We start from the raw sequence: 17,201 nt of genomic DNA, 5'->3' as shown, positions 1-17,201 counted from the left end.
AGAGAACGGTATCGAGCCAGGCGGCTGGTGAGCCCGTCAACAGAGACGGCAGCGTCAGTTTCTTCCGTTGCTCCTGGAAGACGTCCGGCACCGGACCGTGACATTACACGCCTAGACGTCCGTGTCCGGGTGTTGTTTTCGTTTTCTCACGTAATGTTCGACGCACGTGTGCCCGTTTAATGTATACGCGAAGCTTCGCCGGAGGATGAAATCGTTGATCGAGGAGCCGCTGTGGTTTTCATCATTCGACGGATAATTACGCAAAGGCAGGGAACCGCTTGAACGGTAAGGCCAATTCCGTGTTGCAAGAATTCAGACGAGGCAAGGTGCACACGCGCGCGAGAGCGTGCTCGCGGATGTGCGCGCGTGTACAATCAACCTCACCGATGTCTGTTCCCGAGCACGGTCACGAGACGTGTCACGCGTGCCGCGTTCGGCACGCACTGCACCGATTAATCTTCATCTCGAATTTGTACGATTTTTGCGAGTGACATTTGCAATTTGTTATTATTATTTATATTTATTGTTTATTCCTTTACGCGCATTTGTTTTCGTAAATTCTGTCCATAATTGCTGTTACTTAAATTCGAAAATTTCATTTAACAGTTACAATTCAAGATACATATTTAGATTTTTTTCGATCTCTTTAGGGACTCTTTTTGAAATTGTATTTAATACTAAATACGCGCGATTGTTTTTTTTTTATAAATTTTTGTTGTTTATTACCATAAAGCAATATAAAACATTGATTTTCGGCGTTATATGCTCATTGAAAGTGAAACGAACCAATATTTTTATCTATCAGAATAACAAATTAAATGGTGCCTTGCTTTAATGCTCTGTGTGTAACTAATCTGTTACATATAAGACATACTAGAATAACGAGCTGGGGCGCCATGCATCAAATGCATTATCGTTTCCTAATTAATTAGTATTAACCACGCGCACTAATTACTTAGACTATTACGAAGGTCGATGGAAGATGACCACGCTTGTAATTCACTTTCTCGGAATAGATTAAAGCGTTCCGCTGTGTAATCTATGATATCAGCAATTATTAAAGCGATACCCACGAGAAATAGGAAAACATTGTATGAAGAGAAGAATACTCCAATCGTTTAGCGACCATCTACCAAACGCACTGTACACCCACACACTCGCAAGGTACGCACAGTGCCACGCGGTCCTCGTCCGCTTGATCTCTCTTTCTCTCTCTCTCTCTCTCTCTCTCTTTTCCCTTCTCTTTATCTCTTTCTCTTTCTCGCTCTATATTTTTTCACTTTCTCTCACTTCTCTGATGGTCACCGCTCGCATGTATGTGTGTCTTTCATGTATGCTTTGCGCTACGCGCGACGTACACACATTATGCGCCATCCGACTACGCATACATATTCGCGACAAAGCGAGCAGAGCTACAGGCAACGACGTCGACTTGCTAATTAGCAGCGCCATGCTATCGCCACAAGAGATAAGCCGCAAATAAGGCGTAAGATCGGTGCGAGGTGATGGTAATAGAACAACGAGACACGACCCTGACTGCAAGACTTCCCGAGGGATTTTCGAGGTCAAGGGAACCCGAAGGCGCCGCTTGCGGTGATGAGATATGGTGAGAGAAAGAGAGAGAGGGAGAGCGGGAGAAAAGGTGTCGCTTATATACGACACTTGCTCGTGCGGTCAGGTCGAACCTCGATCATCAAGCTGACACCTGATCTCACCTGAGTTCTCAAATTTATCATCGTTTCTCGACGCAATCGTCGAGAAGAAACATATCGCAAATACCTCTCATATTCTTCTTGTAATACAGCGTTCCTCATAAAGTTAAAGTGGAAGTCCAATAGTTTGAGGATTGTTATAATATATAATAGACATAATTACAGGGGCGTCTTTTTGTAAGCAAAAACGGAGCAATAGAATTTCAATGAAACGTTGAATTGCTCAATGATGAAAACATCTCTATTTTTATTAATAATTCGCAGTATACCGTAAGCGTTGATTAGTTAATCTTTATATATACACATGCAAATTGCGTTGTGAAGATACAATACATGAAGAGTCAGCGTTTTCCTGTCGAGTTTAATGCTTGAATCATACATCAGAAATATTTTTTTATTATCATCACTTTGAAAAATTATCCTTCTCTTCTAATCTGTTCGTATGATGATAAAAACACGAAGAATTTTTCATAATAATTCTGTCGTGAAAACATAATAATAGCTTGAAGGAAATTTTAGCGCAATTATTCAATTAAACAATAAACTTGCAAAATGTTACATCGCGAAACAATTTTATTCTTGACAGATAAAATGCGAAATTATTAGTTTATATAATGGCGCAAGATACTTGCACTGTGTTTGCAAAATGCATATTTATTGATATACGAATCTGTGTTTTAAAATATTTGTAGTATTATATATTGTAATATTTTGACAAACTGCATCCAACTGCACGCGTACATAAATTTCGACGATGATGTAAATTGCGCGAATCATCAGTTTTCTCTTGCCACGTGGAATGCAAATACGATGCGAGCGCATCGTTAGGTGCATTAAGGTCGTAAACACATTGCATAATGCCTTTTTTATCAGAGGATATCTGTTGTATATTCGAAACCGATATCAATGAAAGACATAACAATTTTCAGCTAACAATAACAAAGCCATGTGGTATTATTTGTTTGAAAAGCATTAACAAATTGACTAGAATATCTTAATTTATTTCGTCAAGTATCTTGACATTATTAAAATAAAAGAGAGAATAAGATAGCCTTCCAATGTAAAAATAAATACTTTTCCTCAGAAAATGTAATATAACTTGCGAAAAATGTATAATAAAACATTTGAGACATATATAATTGCCAAGAGAATATTACAGACAACATTATTTAGTTTTTTATTATTCTATTATTATATATATATATTTTTTTAATTTCAGTTAAAACTAAAACAATTTAAATATTCTTAAAATTTTAAATATAATATAAATATGCCTATTAAAAACGAACATTGTCAGGTCATAAGCAACATTTGCTTTCATTCTGCCTAAAGTGGCCATTAAATGTATTGAGCGATTGAGCGGTCAATGTCATGACAATGTAATTCAACCTCCAAAGCTCCGAAATTATTCATAAATTATATAATTATTGATCTGCGCTAGGTAATTCAATCACGGCTACTTAGTAACTAATATTCTATAATTGATGTAGTTTAATATTATTAAGTTTTTTTGCTGATTATGCAAGTCTTGACTTGGACAGATCTCAATATCATATCGATGGTTTTATTTTACGCTTTATTAATAAATTCGAACAGATGCATCTGGTTATTATTAAAGTATTTTTCAAACTCTTTGAATTATTATTAAAATTGAATTTTATCATTATCTTAATTGAGGATACAAAATTATCATTAAAAATACAATAATTTTTGTCAATAGTGAGAGAAATATAAACTGCGTAAATATCTACTATTACACTATAAAGAATAAATAAATTAGAGATAAGAAATAATTATTGCAATACATGATGAATTATATAATTATATAATATTATACGCGTAAAAAATTAAAAAAATTATTTATATAAAAATTAAAATAAAAACATAATAATAATTTTAGTAATATTTTATTTGCTAGAGCCATTAAAATTTTTGCAAATTTGCAATCATAAATGCATTCTTGACAGTTAGATCTTTTATGTTAATATCAGATAATTATGTGTAATGATGCATTACGTTTTGATGAAAATTTCCAGGAGCTACGGGTACAAAGATCACAAACATGCGCAGAATATACAAAGTCAGGTAATATAAGATGCTCACAATATTATATTTAACATGAAAGAGAATAATTATGATATAAATTAAATTTGCAAGAAAAGTTAAGTATAAAGATAGAAAAGAAAATTAAATATAAAAAATAAAGTATTTTTATTTTGACATAAATTAATATCGTATGTTAATCAATTGTTTTCTTGTTTAAAAATAAAAAAAATACGCAATCATGCTTTTGAACATCCAATATACATCTGGAAATAGTATATAGAATTGGCAATAAGTAAAAATTTATAACTAAACAAAAATAATATTCTATTATAAAACTATCTATATTACTTACTTTTTAAATCTCTCTCTCTCTCTCTCTCTCTCTCTCTCTCTCTCTCTCTCTTTTTTCGATAGTTTTTTTTTATAAACAATGACTTTAAATGACTTTGTAATGACGTACAACTTTTCCGCAACGACGTAAGTTTGTCGTAAATAGAACGAATACGCGAGAGTCAGACTGGTCGAACCGTGTCCGCATAAATGACTTAATTCTACTGTTCTCTACTGTTTCGCAAAAAAGTTATGCTAATTCGTCAGCAGTCGATGGATGTTTCTCAATGCAAGTCAAATTTGTTAGAGCCCCTAGGCAGTCTTGATTCTCTCTCTCTCTCTCTCACTTTTACAAATATTATTTTTTTGATATTACTTTCTCATATTAGAAGTATTATATTAAATAGTAGTATTATATTAAAGTATTATATTAAATAATAACTTATCGCTATTCAAAAATAATTAATATTATCGATCAGTATCTCGGACGACTAATTATAATATGGACAATCTTGAAGAACTGATTCTTTATCTTCAGTTTTACTGTGTTACCCGTTATCTTAATGCTATCAATACTGCGTTTAATAAGTTGCAGTATGATACGATAAGGCTTGTGGTAGTCGTAAGTTACACATATCATGTTAATGCGATCGGTTCGTGAGAATACACGAATTATTAAATGCCAAGAACGTTGTCATCATAAGAAAGAGAAGATATTTATAAAGTTAGCTTTACATTTATAAAATATGAAAAAAAGTATTAAAATTTTGAAACGTATTTTCGATTGTTTGCTCTCGAAAAATTCTACAGTTCTCAATTTTTGGAAGAGCTTTCATTTAAAACAACAAAACACGATTAAAAAATCTGAAAAGGCTAACGCGCGATGCCTTATATAGAATTTTAACTTTTTAAAAAGTTTTAATAAAATTTTATATAGTTTTATAGCCCTAATAGATTTTTACACACACAGAAAAAAATGTTTGGACTTCAAATACAAACGGGAAATTATCTCCTGTTTATTAAATCATTTCTTTATTGGTTTAAATAACGGAACTTTTTCTAGAATCGGTTTACAATTTTAAAACTCTTTGGGAAATATTTGAAACTCTAATAATTTATTTTATATCTTAAAAATGTAGGTCTAACTTTATAGGTGTGAAAAGAAGCGGCACATCAATAAGAAAACCGCATATATTTTCGTAACGTTCGTCTGTTTATGTTTATACGACCGGTATACACACGGTATTTATATAGGCATATGCTATATGCCCACGCGTATCTGTGAGATACATGTCGATTATGTGCATTTTACAAACGTCTACATTAACGATTGGTATTCGTTTGCATTCGAGCATCGAGTATTGCTATCGATATTTTTCGGCCAATATCAATGCATTATGACCACTATTAGTACAACTGTTTATATACATTTTATATTTTGCAAAATTATTACTAAAAAATTATTATTACTAAATTTGTTCGCGGTTATCGCATTGCACGTGGACAGTAACGGCGAAAATGCAATGTCAACTAATCGCTTGCCAACTCTCTGACAGCAATTGAATTGTTCCTCTGTAGAAGCGCGATGGCAATAAATATATCGCCACAAGCAAAAAATATTCGGGAAGATGTGGTTAATTCTCGGAAGTTGCGGTTAATATCGCAATTGGTGATTTGGCAAGATTATGCATTCACTTTTAGAATCTCTGTGTGTTTACTCTTTCTAATATAAATTGTTTTAATTATATGTGAAATTTTGGCATTAATCGAATACTTTGATAACATAGTAACATATATAGCAAGCTTGTCTATTAACATATAAATCATTTCTTAACGTAATGTTTATTTACTTTTATGATTTTATGATTTACTGTCATATCTCGGATACAAAAATTGTCAGAAATAATTTTATAGTTGAATTATCTTTAGATTCACAGCTCGAAAACCATATATATCGATATCTATTAATAGTTCAAAAATCGAGCATGTTATATTTTTAGATTTCGGAAATATAATGAAATTTTATTACAGTAAAAATATATGTGTGTAATTGCCAAATTTTTTAAAACAGATATGTTTTTATTTTGTATATGTGTGTGTATAATATGATCTGAAATACATTGTTCGATTTAGACTGAAAACCAATAATAATTATAGCCGCTATAAAAAAATTAGATAGATTTGTAAATATGAATTTATTGTACTTTATTTATTAATAACTAATAATTAGTAACAACAAATAATTATTGCAAAATCTGTGACAAACTTGTATATATAATGTTGTCTAAATATATATATTGGGTTAAACGGAAAATTCGTGCCGTTTCTTCGGTCTTCATCTGTTAGCAAAAAACAGCACGAACTTTCCGTTCCACCCAATATATAAGAATAAATTAGTAATAAAACTTTTTTGAACAATTATTTATTTTCTACGGGCACAGATGCAAATTATTAGTCGCAAATATTTTTATCTCCGTGATAAAAAATGTATACTTAATCGTGAGTGCCTTCCGTGTGGCACACAATATGTAGGTGCGGAATATCGTATCCGGCAGCTTTCATTTCCTAATGTACCAATTAAGATAAGTTTTGATAAAGTTTAGGATATCCGTATGATGATATACATATCGATACTAACAGCGTGTATAATAAAAATTTCAAAATTAAATAGCGTTATATTATCGCTTAATTATCGCTTATTATTGATTAAATATTAAATTACAACAGAGTAAAATATGCAAAAAATTAAATTAAATATCAATAGAGAGTTTATCTTTCTTAAGTCTATATTTATAATTATTATGTATTAAAAATTTTAAATAAATCTTGTCAATAATCATTTTAATTAATTTAGTAGTTTAATATAAATTGATTAAAAAATTATTATGATCGCATCAGATATTAATGAAAACAATAAAAAATTGTTAAGTATTTAAAAAAAAACAAATATTTTTTATATATTAGTAAATATTTTAATATTTTAAAGAAATTTTTCACAATTCATTGATTTACTTTTAATATATTTAAAAGTATAACATAGTGTGTATATCTTACGTAGATGATTGAAGCTATTAAAAGATATATTAAAATGGCCTTTTCATACATATAATGTTAACGCCATATCACCTATTAATAAAAATCTTGGAAGCAATACGTCACTCGTTGTTTTTTACCCTTCGCAATATAACTTTAATGTATTTTTAATCTTGATAATGGAAAAGCAGTTTAATATACTTGTTGAAATAATCTTATCAACTAATTTTATCATTTAATCTATATATTTTTGTATTTATTAAATATTTATTTTTTATTATAAGCGAGAAAAAATTATAAAGAAAAATGTGCAAATAATTTACAATAAATTGTAAATTGCTATTGTTGCAATATTTTTTATTAATGTCATTGATATTATCTTTCATTAATTAATAGCGATAACAAAAGTGTTCCATGATTTTAAAATCAAGATACATCATTGAGTGAATAGATTTAATAACGTGATTATTATCTAGATTTTTCATTTCACTAAAATGTTACCTAAGTTGTTACGTAAATCTATCGTAATTAAATAAAGATATCGATTAGGTCATTTAATCGAAGAATGGAACTTATTTCAGAAAAGCTTGTGTCTGCCCTTAGATATAATTAACACATTGTTTGATAGAATAAAATGGCGCAAGAGGAATAATTATGCGGAAAATGAATATCATCTGACATACTAAATTCAAAATCATTGAATATCTTTTCAGTTCCGGCATTTTTCTCAGAAAAACATAAATATGAAATAAATAAATTTTGCACAGAATAAATAGTATATATCATAAATTGATTTCTAGCAAATTTACGTTACTAATCGTATATACGTACATAGATACACTATGTTATTTTAATGTAATATTTAAACCTCCATCAGCAACTTTTTGAACAAATATCATTACTTATTTTGCATACTGAAAATATCGATGTTTTTAATTATTAAAATACAAAGAGTAACTTTATTTATTAAGAATAGCGTTTAAGTGATAAATTTTTTTTGTTGCAGGTGTACCCGCTAGTTAAAATGAGCAGGTCAACTCGGAAGAGACGCTCTTAACATTGTAAGTTTTTTTACGATCATACTATTATTGTTAATAAATATTTCTAATTATTGTTGCGTGATATGATATTATGATGTGCAGATACTTAACAAAACTTTCTTATATATGACTATTTTTCCTTGACAACATTCACATGTATCTCGTCCCACGTAGTGCAAGTTTGCCGTAAAGGTTAATCGGTGCAACGACGCTAGAACGCTCTCTGTACCGTGATGAACTATCGATTATCCAAAATCCAAAAGCCGATGATTCAAAGAAAAGATAAACTGTAATACGAATACTAGACTTTTAAATAAATACTGCAAATAATACATGCATCCAATAAAAATAAGTTTTATTATATTGTTATAATATTCATGTGAAATATCATTCTTTCTTATATATTTTTTTTTGTAACTATAGTTGAACGCAATACATAAAAAAATATACAAAAGATATTTATTTATATCGTCAAAAAGCGTTTCATAACGCTACGTTGTATGTAAAAAGACATAACTATTTTAGTCAGACTATATTTTCAATATATAAAGCGTGCAATGACGTTTTTCTTTCTTTATATTAACTTTTTTTCAGTTTTCTATGCCAGTGCTAAAGCTATTCACATTGTAGATTCTATTTTTTTTAACTTCCGTAAACAGAATTAGCTCATAAGAATTAGAAATAATAATAATAGATATCTCTGAAAGAAGAAAAAAAGATACAAAAAATGCCACTTTTAAATTTTTTATGTAAAATAGAAAAAAAACATATAAAATAAAAATAATTACGTAGAAATTTCTTTCTCTCATATATGAAAAAAATATAATAAAAAATGTATGAACGATACCTCTGGTGGTTATATATAGTAGTGGTTTCATAATTGAAAGATGGAATAATTTTAAATAATTATGCAACGCTCCGTTATATAAGTGTATAAGTGCACATTTATTTTTATTTTCCAAGAAAGGAAAAAGAGAGATGTCGGCAAAATGTACTGTACGTGTGCTCAGTTCTAAATATTAAAATATCTTCTGCAAAGATATGTTTGCATTTTTTTATTCTTAGAAGAATATGAAATGATTTAAAAAATAACATAAATTGCATTAATAATAAGTATAATTGATACTAGAAGTAACTGAATACCGTGCATTTCTTGTGTTTGAATAACAAAATGCGCGTGCGATTTTTTAAATCCTAACTGAAGTTTGTAGAAAAGCAAATACAAAATTTAAAATAATTTTAGAAATTTTTATTGCAACATGATTTAAATATTAAATATGTTAAAGAAATAAATATTAGAATTTTGACAATTTTGCATATTATTTTTTTTATTTTTCTTTATTATTTCTAATTTTTAAAAACCATTTTAAAATTAAAGTTAAATTGCATGCGTCACAGATTAATAGATTAAAGGTTATAGAAAGTTAGCAATTCATTTTCTAGAGGGGTTAACGCCCGATTAAGGTTTAGATTACTCTATTGAAGTATTACGTATATGTGTTACTTATCGGGGCCACAGGTCAGCTAATAACTATCTAACTAAATACGGTGTCAAACGAGTTCTAAATAAGAGAGAATTACGTGTCAGTGCGAAGATTGTCTGATTATTAGAAAAAAAATGTTACTTGTTTGCAATCAGATATTTTTCTACAACTAATGATAATTTTTTGACGCTTAATTATGTATACATCCGGCATCATGTATGCCTTTATACCGAGAAATTATGTTTAGAAAAATTTGTCTGGTATGTTTACAATAAAACAATGCAAACTGTGCACTGAATAAACATCGATGCTTAACTTTAGAAATTTATAACACCGTGTAATACAAACGCATAGTATCTCGCTCAAATACAATCGAGTTAAAATATTCATCAGCAAACAATTTACGCACCAGGAATACTAGAGATATATACATATGTAAAGTGTAAATGTCTATCTTGACATGACATAAAACAGAAACTATGCCTGCGATTTATGTCGAAAGGAAAGAAACATTTGAGCGAACAATATAGGAAAGATAAATCCGATGAGAAACTCTGATGCCTTTACTGGCGACATTGATCCTTGTTGACAGAACCGGAAAACGCCGTATCTAGGCTGACTTTGCCGGAAATCGGTGGAACGCCGCGGAGATGACGAAGAAGTTCGAGTTCAATTGGCAGATCGAGGTGCCGGAAGTACTCCGTATCGGCTGCGTCTTCGATCGTTGGACGGAAGAAAAAGATAACACTGAAATCGAGCTAAATTGCATGTTCAAGGTCGACGAATATGGTTTCTTTATTTATTGGCAGAGCGAGGGAAAGGTGAGCTTTTCTCTCGCCATTTATTTTGGATAAAAGAGAACGAAGTGTTCCTGAGATCTTTGGCGATCTACTATATTTCTGAATAGACACTTTTATTCTTATCTTATCTCTCTCCCCTTCGCAGGACGGTGATGTTATAGAGTTGTGTCAAGTGAGCGACACTAGAGCCGGAGGTGTTCCAAAGGTACAAGAATTGTTTCATTGTTTCGAAATAATAATAGGGTTTAATCTATTTAAATACATTGTGACCATTTATTCAAAAACTAATATAATATTTTATATATAATTAATTTTTGTATATTTAATTGTATAAAAATACGAACTTTGTGTATATAGAGCGTAACTTTCGGTGCTCTTTATGAATAGTATCGAAATAATAATAGGGTTTAATCTATTTAAATACATTGTGACCATTTATTCAAAAACTAATATAATATTTTATATATAATTAATTTTTGTATATTTAATTGTATAAAAATACGAACTTTGTGTATATAGAGCGTAACTTTCGGTGCTCTTTCAAAACTATGTCAAAATAATGTTCTATGAAAGAAAATATTTGTATTATATTATATCAATGTTTTTAATACTATTTTTTAAATTACATTGGCGAATTATTTGGTACATCTTGATTTTTCGTAATAATATAAATTTAAAAAACGCATGCTATATACTTTCCCTAATTAACCAAGATATTGACATATAATTTTCTATGCTACTATTAAAAGAAAGATGAATTATACAAGCAATATGAAATTTGTCGAACAAATTAATAAAAAAGTAAAGAGAGAAGAAGAGAAAGAAAAGACATATTAATACCTCTAATAGTCTGATACGTTTCAAATAGGACCCAAAGCTATATGACAAGTTATTCAGCAAGCACGGTGAACAGTTGGACGAAAAAAGCCTAACCATATGTTCTGGCGCCGATTACACCAATATCAATTACCAACACGTTGTATGTCCAGATCTTGCCACAGCCAAGGTAAACGCCGCACACTAATCATGATAACAACAGAAACAGGGCATCCACATTAAGCTTATCAGTCAAATAAATTATTATTGACTGGCTGATACGATCCTGAGATATAGTATTTATGATTAGTACTATCTTTAATAAAACTACAATTTTTTGATAGTAATATTTATCAAGTAATAATAAATAATATAATTAGATTAGTTTAATGATTGTAATTGCAACACATAACTTTTATTGATCATAATAGTTTGTGCAATAGATGAAATAATATAATATTGTATAATATAAAATAATTGTAAATGTAACGTAAACGTAAACGCGATTACAATTTGCTAGAAATTATTAATATATTGGTCGCTTATTTTGTTACGTGCTTATGTTCCATTTTCAAGAATAAAGCAAAAGATTTTGCTGTATTAAATAATAATCTATCACGACAAAAAGAGCGAGAGCAAAATATGATATAAAGTGATGGTTTTGCGATAGCAGAATTCTATTTCTATAAATAGTATTTATATGTATTTATTTGCGACATATATATAACATGTTGGTGATGCAATGACTGATAGGCTTCATGACTTGCGTGACTTAAATTTATAGTTCGTATCCATCTATTAGATTTAGTGCATATTTTTTTCGTTTCATAAAAAGAACAAATCTATATTTTGTCATTTATATATGTCGTCACAGGTATGGTTGGATGGCGTTCGATCGATTACGCACAACGTCAAAGCGAATAACGTTTGTCCGCTTACTTGTTTGAAGAAACAGTGAGTTTGCCAATGCATTTATAAACGTTTGCACTAACATCTGTAAACAATAGTGCTGTTTATCTTTATGAAATAATTAGCCGTAAATTTTACGACATATATAGCGTAACTTCGCATTTCTCTATTTTATTTCTGACGCAAAAGAATATATGATTTACAATAGATTACTGAACAAATCCGATTTAATTTTCAATATTATTGCTCTTTTCGAATTTCTTTTCTAAGTTTTATTGAATCTTTTGTCTTCTCTTAACGGTATTATGTAAATTTTGTGCTATTAGAAACTTAAATAAAGTACATACTGGAAATTAAAATTGACAGAAATCTATGCTTTAATAAGATTTTATTATTTGCATGATTTTTTTTTTAAATATAGAATAGAGTAAGGATGGATAAGAGTGTTCTTTATGCTATTTTAGTTGGATGCGACTGAGAATGTTGGTGGATCCTAATGGAAAAGTTCCGGTAAAGGTGGTCGCAAGAACTTTCGCGTCTGGCAAGACAGAAAAACTCGTTTATCAGTGTCTTTCTGAATTAGGCCTACCTAGTGGAAAAGTATCTTGATAAATATTAAGATAAACCATCGATATTATTTTTATCTCTCGCAAAAATATTGTAAAAACTTTTTTTTATCCTTAGAATGACGTGATAGAACCTGACGACTTCACTTTCGACGCATTTTATGCACTTTATCACAAAATATGCCCGAGAAACGACATAGAAGAATTATTTCAATCAATGTGAGTACTCATTTTGGAGAAATATAAAATATTTAATATACTTTATAAATCTGAATACACACACACATATTTTTCCGCGTATAAAAAATATTACTTTTCATAACAAGGATTGCTATTGTAAATTTGAATGATCTCAATATCGGATATACAAGACAGTAAGATTTTAATATAATTTAATATAAAACAAGTTTTTCTAAGTTTATAAAATTAAGAAATTTACAAATGTGAAACGTATTAAAAAGCGCTTTTAATAAATAAATATATATAGAAAAAATTGCTATACATATTTATGTATATTTATTTTTAATATTTTGTAAATATTTTATTCTTTATAGTATATTTGAGTCACAATACGTACTTTACAGCTTATATCTATTTTAAGATAAGGCAGGCATACACATAGAAAAAACGTTTTATGCGAATTAACGCGATTATTTGTTCTAAAAATTCCAGAACACAGGGTAAGGCTGATACGATTAATCTGGAGCAACTGATTACCTTTCTCAACGAAAAGCAAAGAGATCCGACCCTGAACGAAATTCTCTACCCACTTTATGACGAGAAACGGGCACTGGAAATCATCAATGATTACGAACAGAACGAAGTTGTTCGCAATGAAAGTAAGAACTTGATAAATAAATCATGTAGCTTTGGCAAAATGTTTCTCTCGACTTTTTTAAGATCAACCAAGCCTAATCGGTTTTCTTGTAAGAAATATTGATTTTTTCATAGATATTTAATTTGCCTTCACATATCAAATATATTAGGTTATTGTGATATTTTAATAATATTAAAAAGTAAATAAGAAAAAATTTAACATGGCCATATCTTGATATCAATATTATAAAAAATCAATATTTCTCTAGCTATGACTGAAAAATTCGTGAAGGTATCGATCTAAGTTGTATTCCCAAAACGACTTACTTTGAAAAATAACTGCGTACTTTCAGAAACAATGACAAAGGACGGCTTCATAAGGTACCTGATATCCGACGAGAATGCGCCGGTTTTCCTCGATAGGCTTGACGTTTATATGGATATGGATCAGCCCTTGGCGCATTATTATATCAATTCGAGTCACAATACATATTTAAGCGGACGACAATTTGGCGGAAAGAGCAGTGTCGAAATGTATAGACAAGTTCTACTTGCCGGATGCAGGTAAAGTATACTTTTGTGCGAAATATAGAAACGATGATTATATCTGAGTTACGACGTATACATATATTTTGGCAATTCTCAATAACTAGTACATATTTATAGCTGCATCGATTGCGCTAGCGTACCAAAGCGTTTATTTAAATATGCGATATCATATCTTGACATAAAATCGATATTCTTGACGTTAAACTAACAAATATTGATCCACTTTTATTTCATAATAATAACATATAGACAAAAAAATTTATTCATTTTAATTTTATAATAGATTATATATATAGCTTCAAAAAAATAGTAATAAATAATAAATAGTTATGAATATAAATATACAATTAATTTTTGTTGACATTTCGATTAATTTTAATTTACTAATTTGCGAATTAATATTGTTATTATGCTCATAGGTAAACGGACAATTATTTTGTAATATATAAGAAATAATTAATAATTATCAAGATTGTGAGAGTTTTAGCTTTTTTTTATTTTGAATTTAAAGATGCGTCGAATTGGATTGTTGGGACGGCAAAGGGGAAGACGAAGAGCCAATAATCACTCACGGTAAAGCCATGTGCACCGACATTCTATTCAAGGACGTTATATACGCAGTCAGAGATACGGCCTTCGTTACATCCGACTATCCAGTGATTCTCAGTTTTGAAAATCATTGTAGCAAGAAGCAGCAATACAAATTGGCCAAGTATTGCGATGAAATTCTGGGTGATTTATTATTGAGGGAACCGTTAAAAGAATATCCTGTAAGTTGATTAATATCGGAAATATATTATAAAATATCTTACATAATTAGTTCGTAAAAAAAAGGAATCTCTCACATCTACTTTAAATTAATTATTAGAGTACAGAAAATTACGATGAATTATAATATAAGCACATAAAATATAAGAGATTTTTAGAAAGAATTTTTTGTATTAACTCGCATTTACAATAAGTCGATCGTGTAAAATCTAGTGGCTCTTTCGAACATATCTAGTATTTTAAATGTACTAAAAACAGCTTGAGCCAGGAGTATCGCTGCCGCCGCCCAGTATGCTGAAACGTAAGATTCTCATTAAGAACAAGCGCTTAAAGCTCGAGGTCGAAAAGCAGGAATTGGAGCTCTTCAAGCAAGGCCAATTTGTGATCGAGGATGAGGTCAAGGAAGACGCCAGTGCGCCGCCGATTGTCGCCGCCGTCGTGGAACAGCAACCGGTAAAGGTAACCTTCATTATAATCCTTAGGTTGAAGAGATGTAGCGCCCCTTCACTTTAACCAAATTAAGTGGCCACGGGTTCCTATGATAAAACGGTATTATATCTTTTTATTCTTAGGAGGAAATTCCTGAATCTGTAACATCGCCGAGCATTCAACAGCAGCAATCTGGCAGCGGTCCAACCGGTCTGGGCGATAGTATAGAGCTAGTGGCGGCTCAACCTTATACCGGAAGTACTACCAATGTACATCCGTGGCTATCCTCCATGGTTAACTATGCACAACCTATAAAGTTTCTTGGCTTCGATATTGCCGAACGTAAGCGAAATACCTTCTTAAAAATACCATTATTAAAAAATTAATTATATGTATCTGTTTGAATTTTTTATTATTCTTTGTAAACATTATTTTTTACAAATATTAAAGGAGATATGTAGCAATATATCGAGTTATTATCTCGACTATAATAATACATTAATATTGATTTTACACATTACACATTGCATTAATAGATCTATCTCTCTTTCTATCATCATATCTTTTAATATTTTAATATGTGATTACAGTGCTTTCTATGCAAGATGTAAGATAAAGTTTGAATATAATTTTTGTTGGATGTTTTGCATATAAATACGTTATACACTCTTTTTAATATGTGATTAAATCTGCGATTGATAGTGTTAATTGATTGAAATTATGATTAAAAGTGAATTACTATTTCAGAAAAAAATATTCATCACAATATGTCTTCATTCGCGGAAACTGCTGGTTTGAATTATTTGAAAACATCAGCTATTGAGTTCGTAAATTATAACAAACGGCAGATGAGTCGAATTTATCCGAAAGGCACACGAGCCGACTCTTCCAATTATATGCCACAGGTAAATACATGTTCGTAGAGTGCAATTTGAGCTACGAAGAACACGAAGAAAAGTCTCTCAATGATCGATCGTTGCGAAACAGGTCTTCTGGAACGCTGGCTGCCAAATGGTGTCGCTGAACTTTCAAACCGCGGATCTGCCCATGCAACTGAACCAAGGCAAGTTCGAGTACAACGGTTCTTCGGGCTATTTATTGAAGCCGGATTTCATGAGACGGTCCGATAGGAGTTTTGATCCTTTTGCTGAGAGTCCAGTGGATGGAGTGATCGCCACACAGTGTAGTGTTCAAGTATGTTTTTCTTTTTTAAATGACATCTTATTCAATTTCTCGTATTCTAAAATTCTTCTTTTCTCTATATTCGAGATAACTCGCAAGACGATTAATACGATTATGTAATACAAATGCAATTATTAATAATTTGCTATGTATGTCAAAATACTGATAATTGAAAAATAAGATATATTTAAAAAAAAAGATACTATGTGCATATAAAGAAAAAATATTATCCTCGAGATTAAATTAATGCATATTTATTATTTTAACATTGTAATAGGTAATAGCGGGCCAGTTCTTATCCGACAAAAAAGTCGGAACGTACGTGGAGGTCGAAATGTACGGCCTACCAACCGACACGATACGTAAGGAATTTCGCACCAGAGTGGTACCCGCTAATGGTCTGAACCCCGTTTATAATGAAGAGCCCTTCCTCTTCAGAAAAGTTGTCCTACCAGATTTGGCTGCTTTGAGATTCGCGGTATACGATGAATCGAACAACAAGCTGTTAGGGCAAAGAATCGTTCCTTTAGACGGTTTGCAAGCCGGTTATCGGCACATCGCATTGCGAACCGAAGCCAATTTTCCTATGTCTTTGCCTATGCTGTTTTGTAATATTGACATTAAAATCTATGTGCCAGATGGTTTTGAAGGTACGATCAATATCACATTGGCTATGTTTCAGTTACATGATTACGTAAATAAATATTTTATATAATTTATT

The 17,201-nt window shown here is 30.6% G+C and overlaps 1 protein-coding gene across 3 annotated transcripts in view; it reads left to right on the top strand.

Annotated features, from left to right (window-relative positions):
• Positions 1 to 31: 31 nt before the first annotated feature.
• The window catches only part of LOC115233798 (1-phosphatidylinositol 4,5-bisphosphate phosphodiesterase-like), a 30,145-nt gene continuing 12,975 nt past the window's right edge, over positions 32 to 17,201 (top strand). Inside the window, exons 1-17 of one of the 3 annotated variants that reach the window (XM_029804386.1) lie at positions 32 to 285; positions 3,749 to 3,797; positions 8,128 to 8,182; positions 10,238 to 10,466; positions 10,591 to 10,650; positions 11,314 to 11,451; positions 12,136 to 12,215; positions 12,635 to 12,770; positions 12,855 to 12,955; positions 13,409 to 13,575; positions 13,906 to 14,116; positions 14,613 to 14,871; positions 15,128 to 15,328; positions 15,442 to 15,640; positions 16,046 to 16,203; positions 16,286 to 16,492; positions 16,758 to 17,130. In XM_029804386.1, coding sequence (XP_029660246.1) covers positions 10,296 to 10,466; positions 10,591 to 10,650; positions 11,314 to 11,451; positions 12,136 to 12,215; positions 12,635 to 12,770; positions 12,855 to 12,955; positions 13,409 to 13,575; positions 13,906 to 14,116; positions 14,613 to 14,871; positions 15,128 to 15,328; positions 15,442 to 15,640; positions 16,046 to 16,203; positions 16,286 to 16,492; positions 16,758 to 17,130 — 2,461 coding nt within the window. In that variant the 5' untranslated portion in view covers positions 32 to 285; positions 3,749 to 3,797; positions 8,128 to 8,182; positions 10,238 to 10,295. Of the gene's footprint in view, positions 286 to 3,748; positions 3,798 to 8,127; positions 8,183 to 10,237; positions 10,467 to 10,590; positions 10,651 to 11,313; positions 11,452 to 12,135; positions 12,216 to 12,634; positions 12,771 to 12,854; positions 12,956 to 13,408; positions 13,576 to 13,905; positions 14,117 to 14,612; positions 14,872 to 15,127; positions 15,329 to 15,441; positions 15,641 to 16,045; positions 16,204 to 16,285; positions 16,493 to 16,757; positions 17,131 to 17,201 lie in introns of those variants that run through there. The other 2 variants (XM_029804385.1, XM_029804387.1) reach the window with 2 other exon arrangements.

This window comes from Formica exsecta, unplaced genomic scaffold (assembly GCF_003651465.1).
Source record: "Formica exsecta isolate Colony F162 unplaced genomic scaffold, ASM365146v1 scaffold191, whole genome shotgun sequence".
NCBI lineage: Eukaryota > Metazoa > Arthropoda > Insecta > Hymenoptera > Formicidae > Formica > Formica exsecta.
The sequence above is the reverse complement of the archived record's forward strand: the minus strand, read 5'-3'. Positions and strand labels throughout refer to the sequence as shown.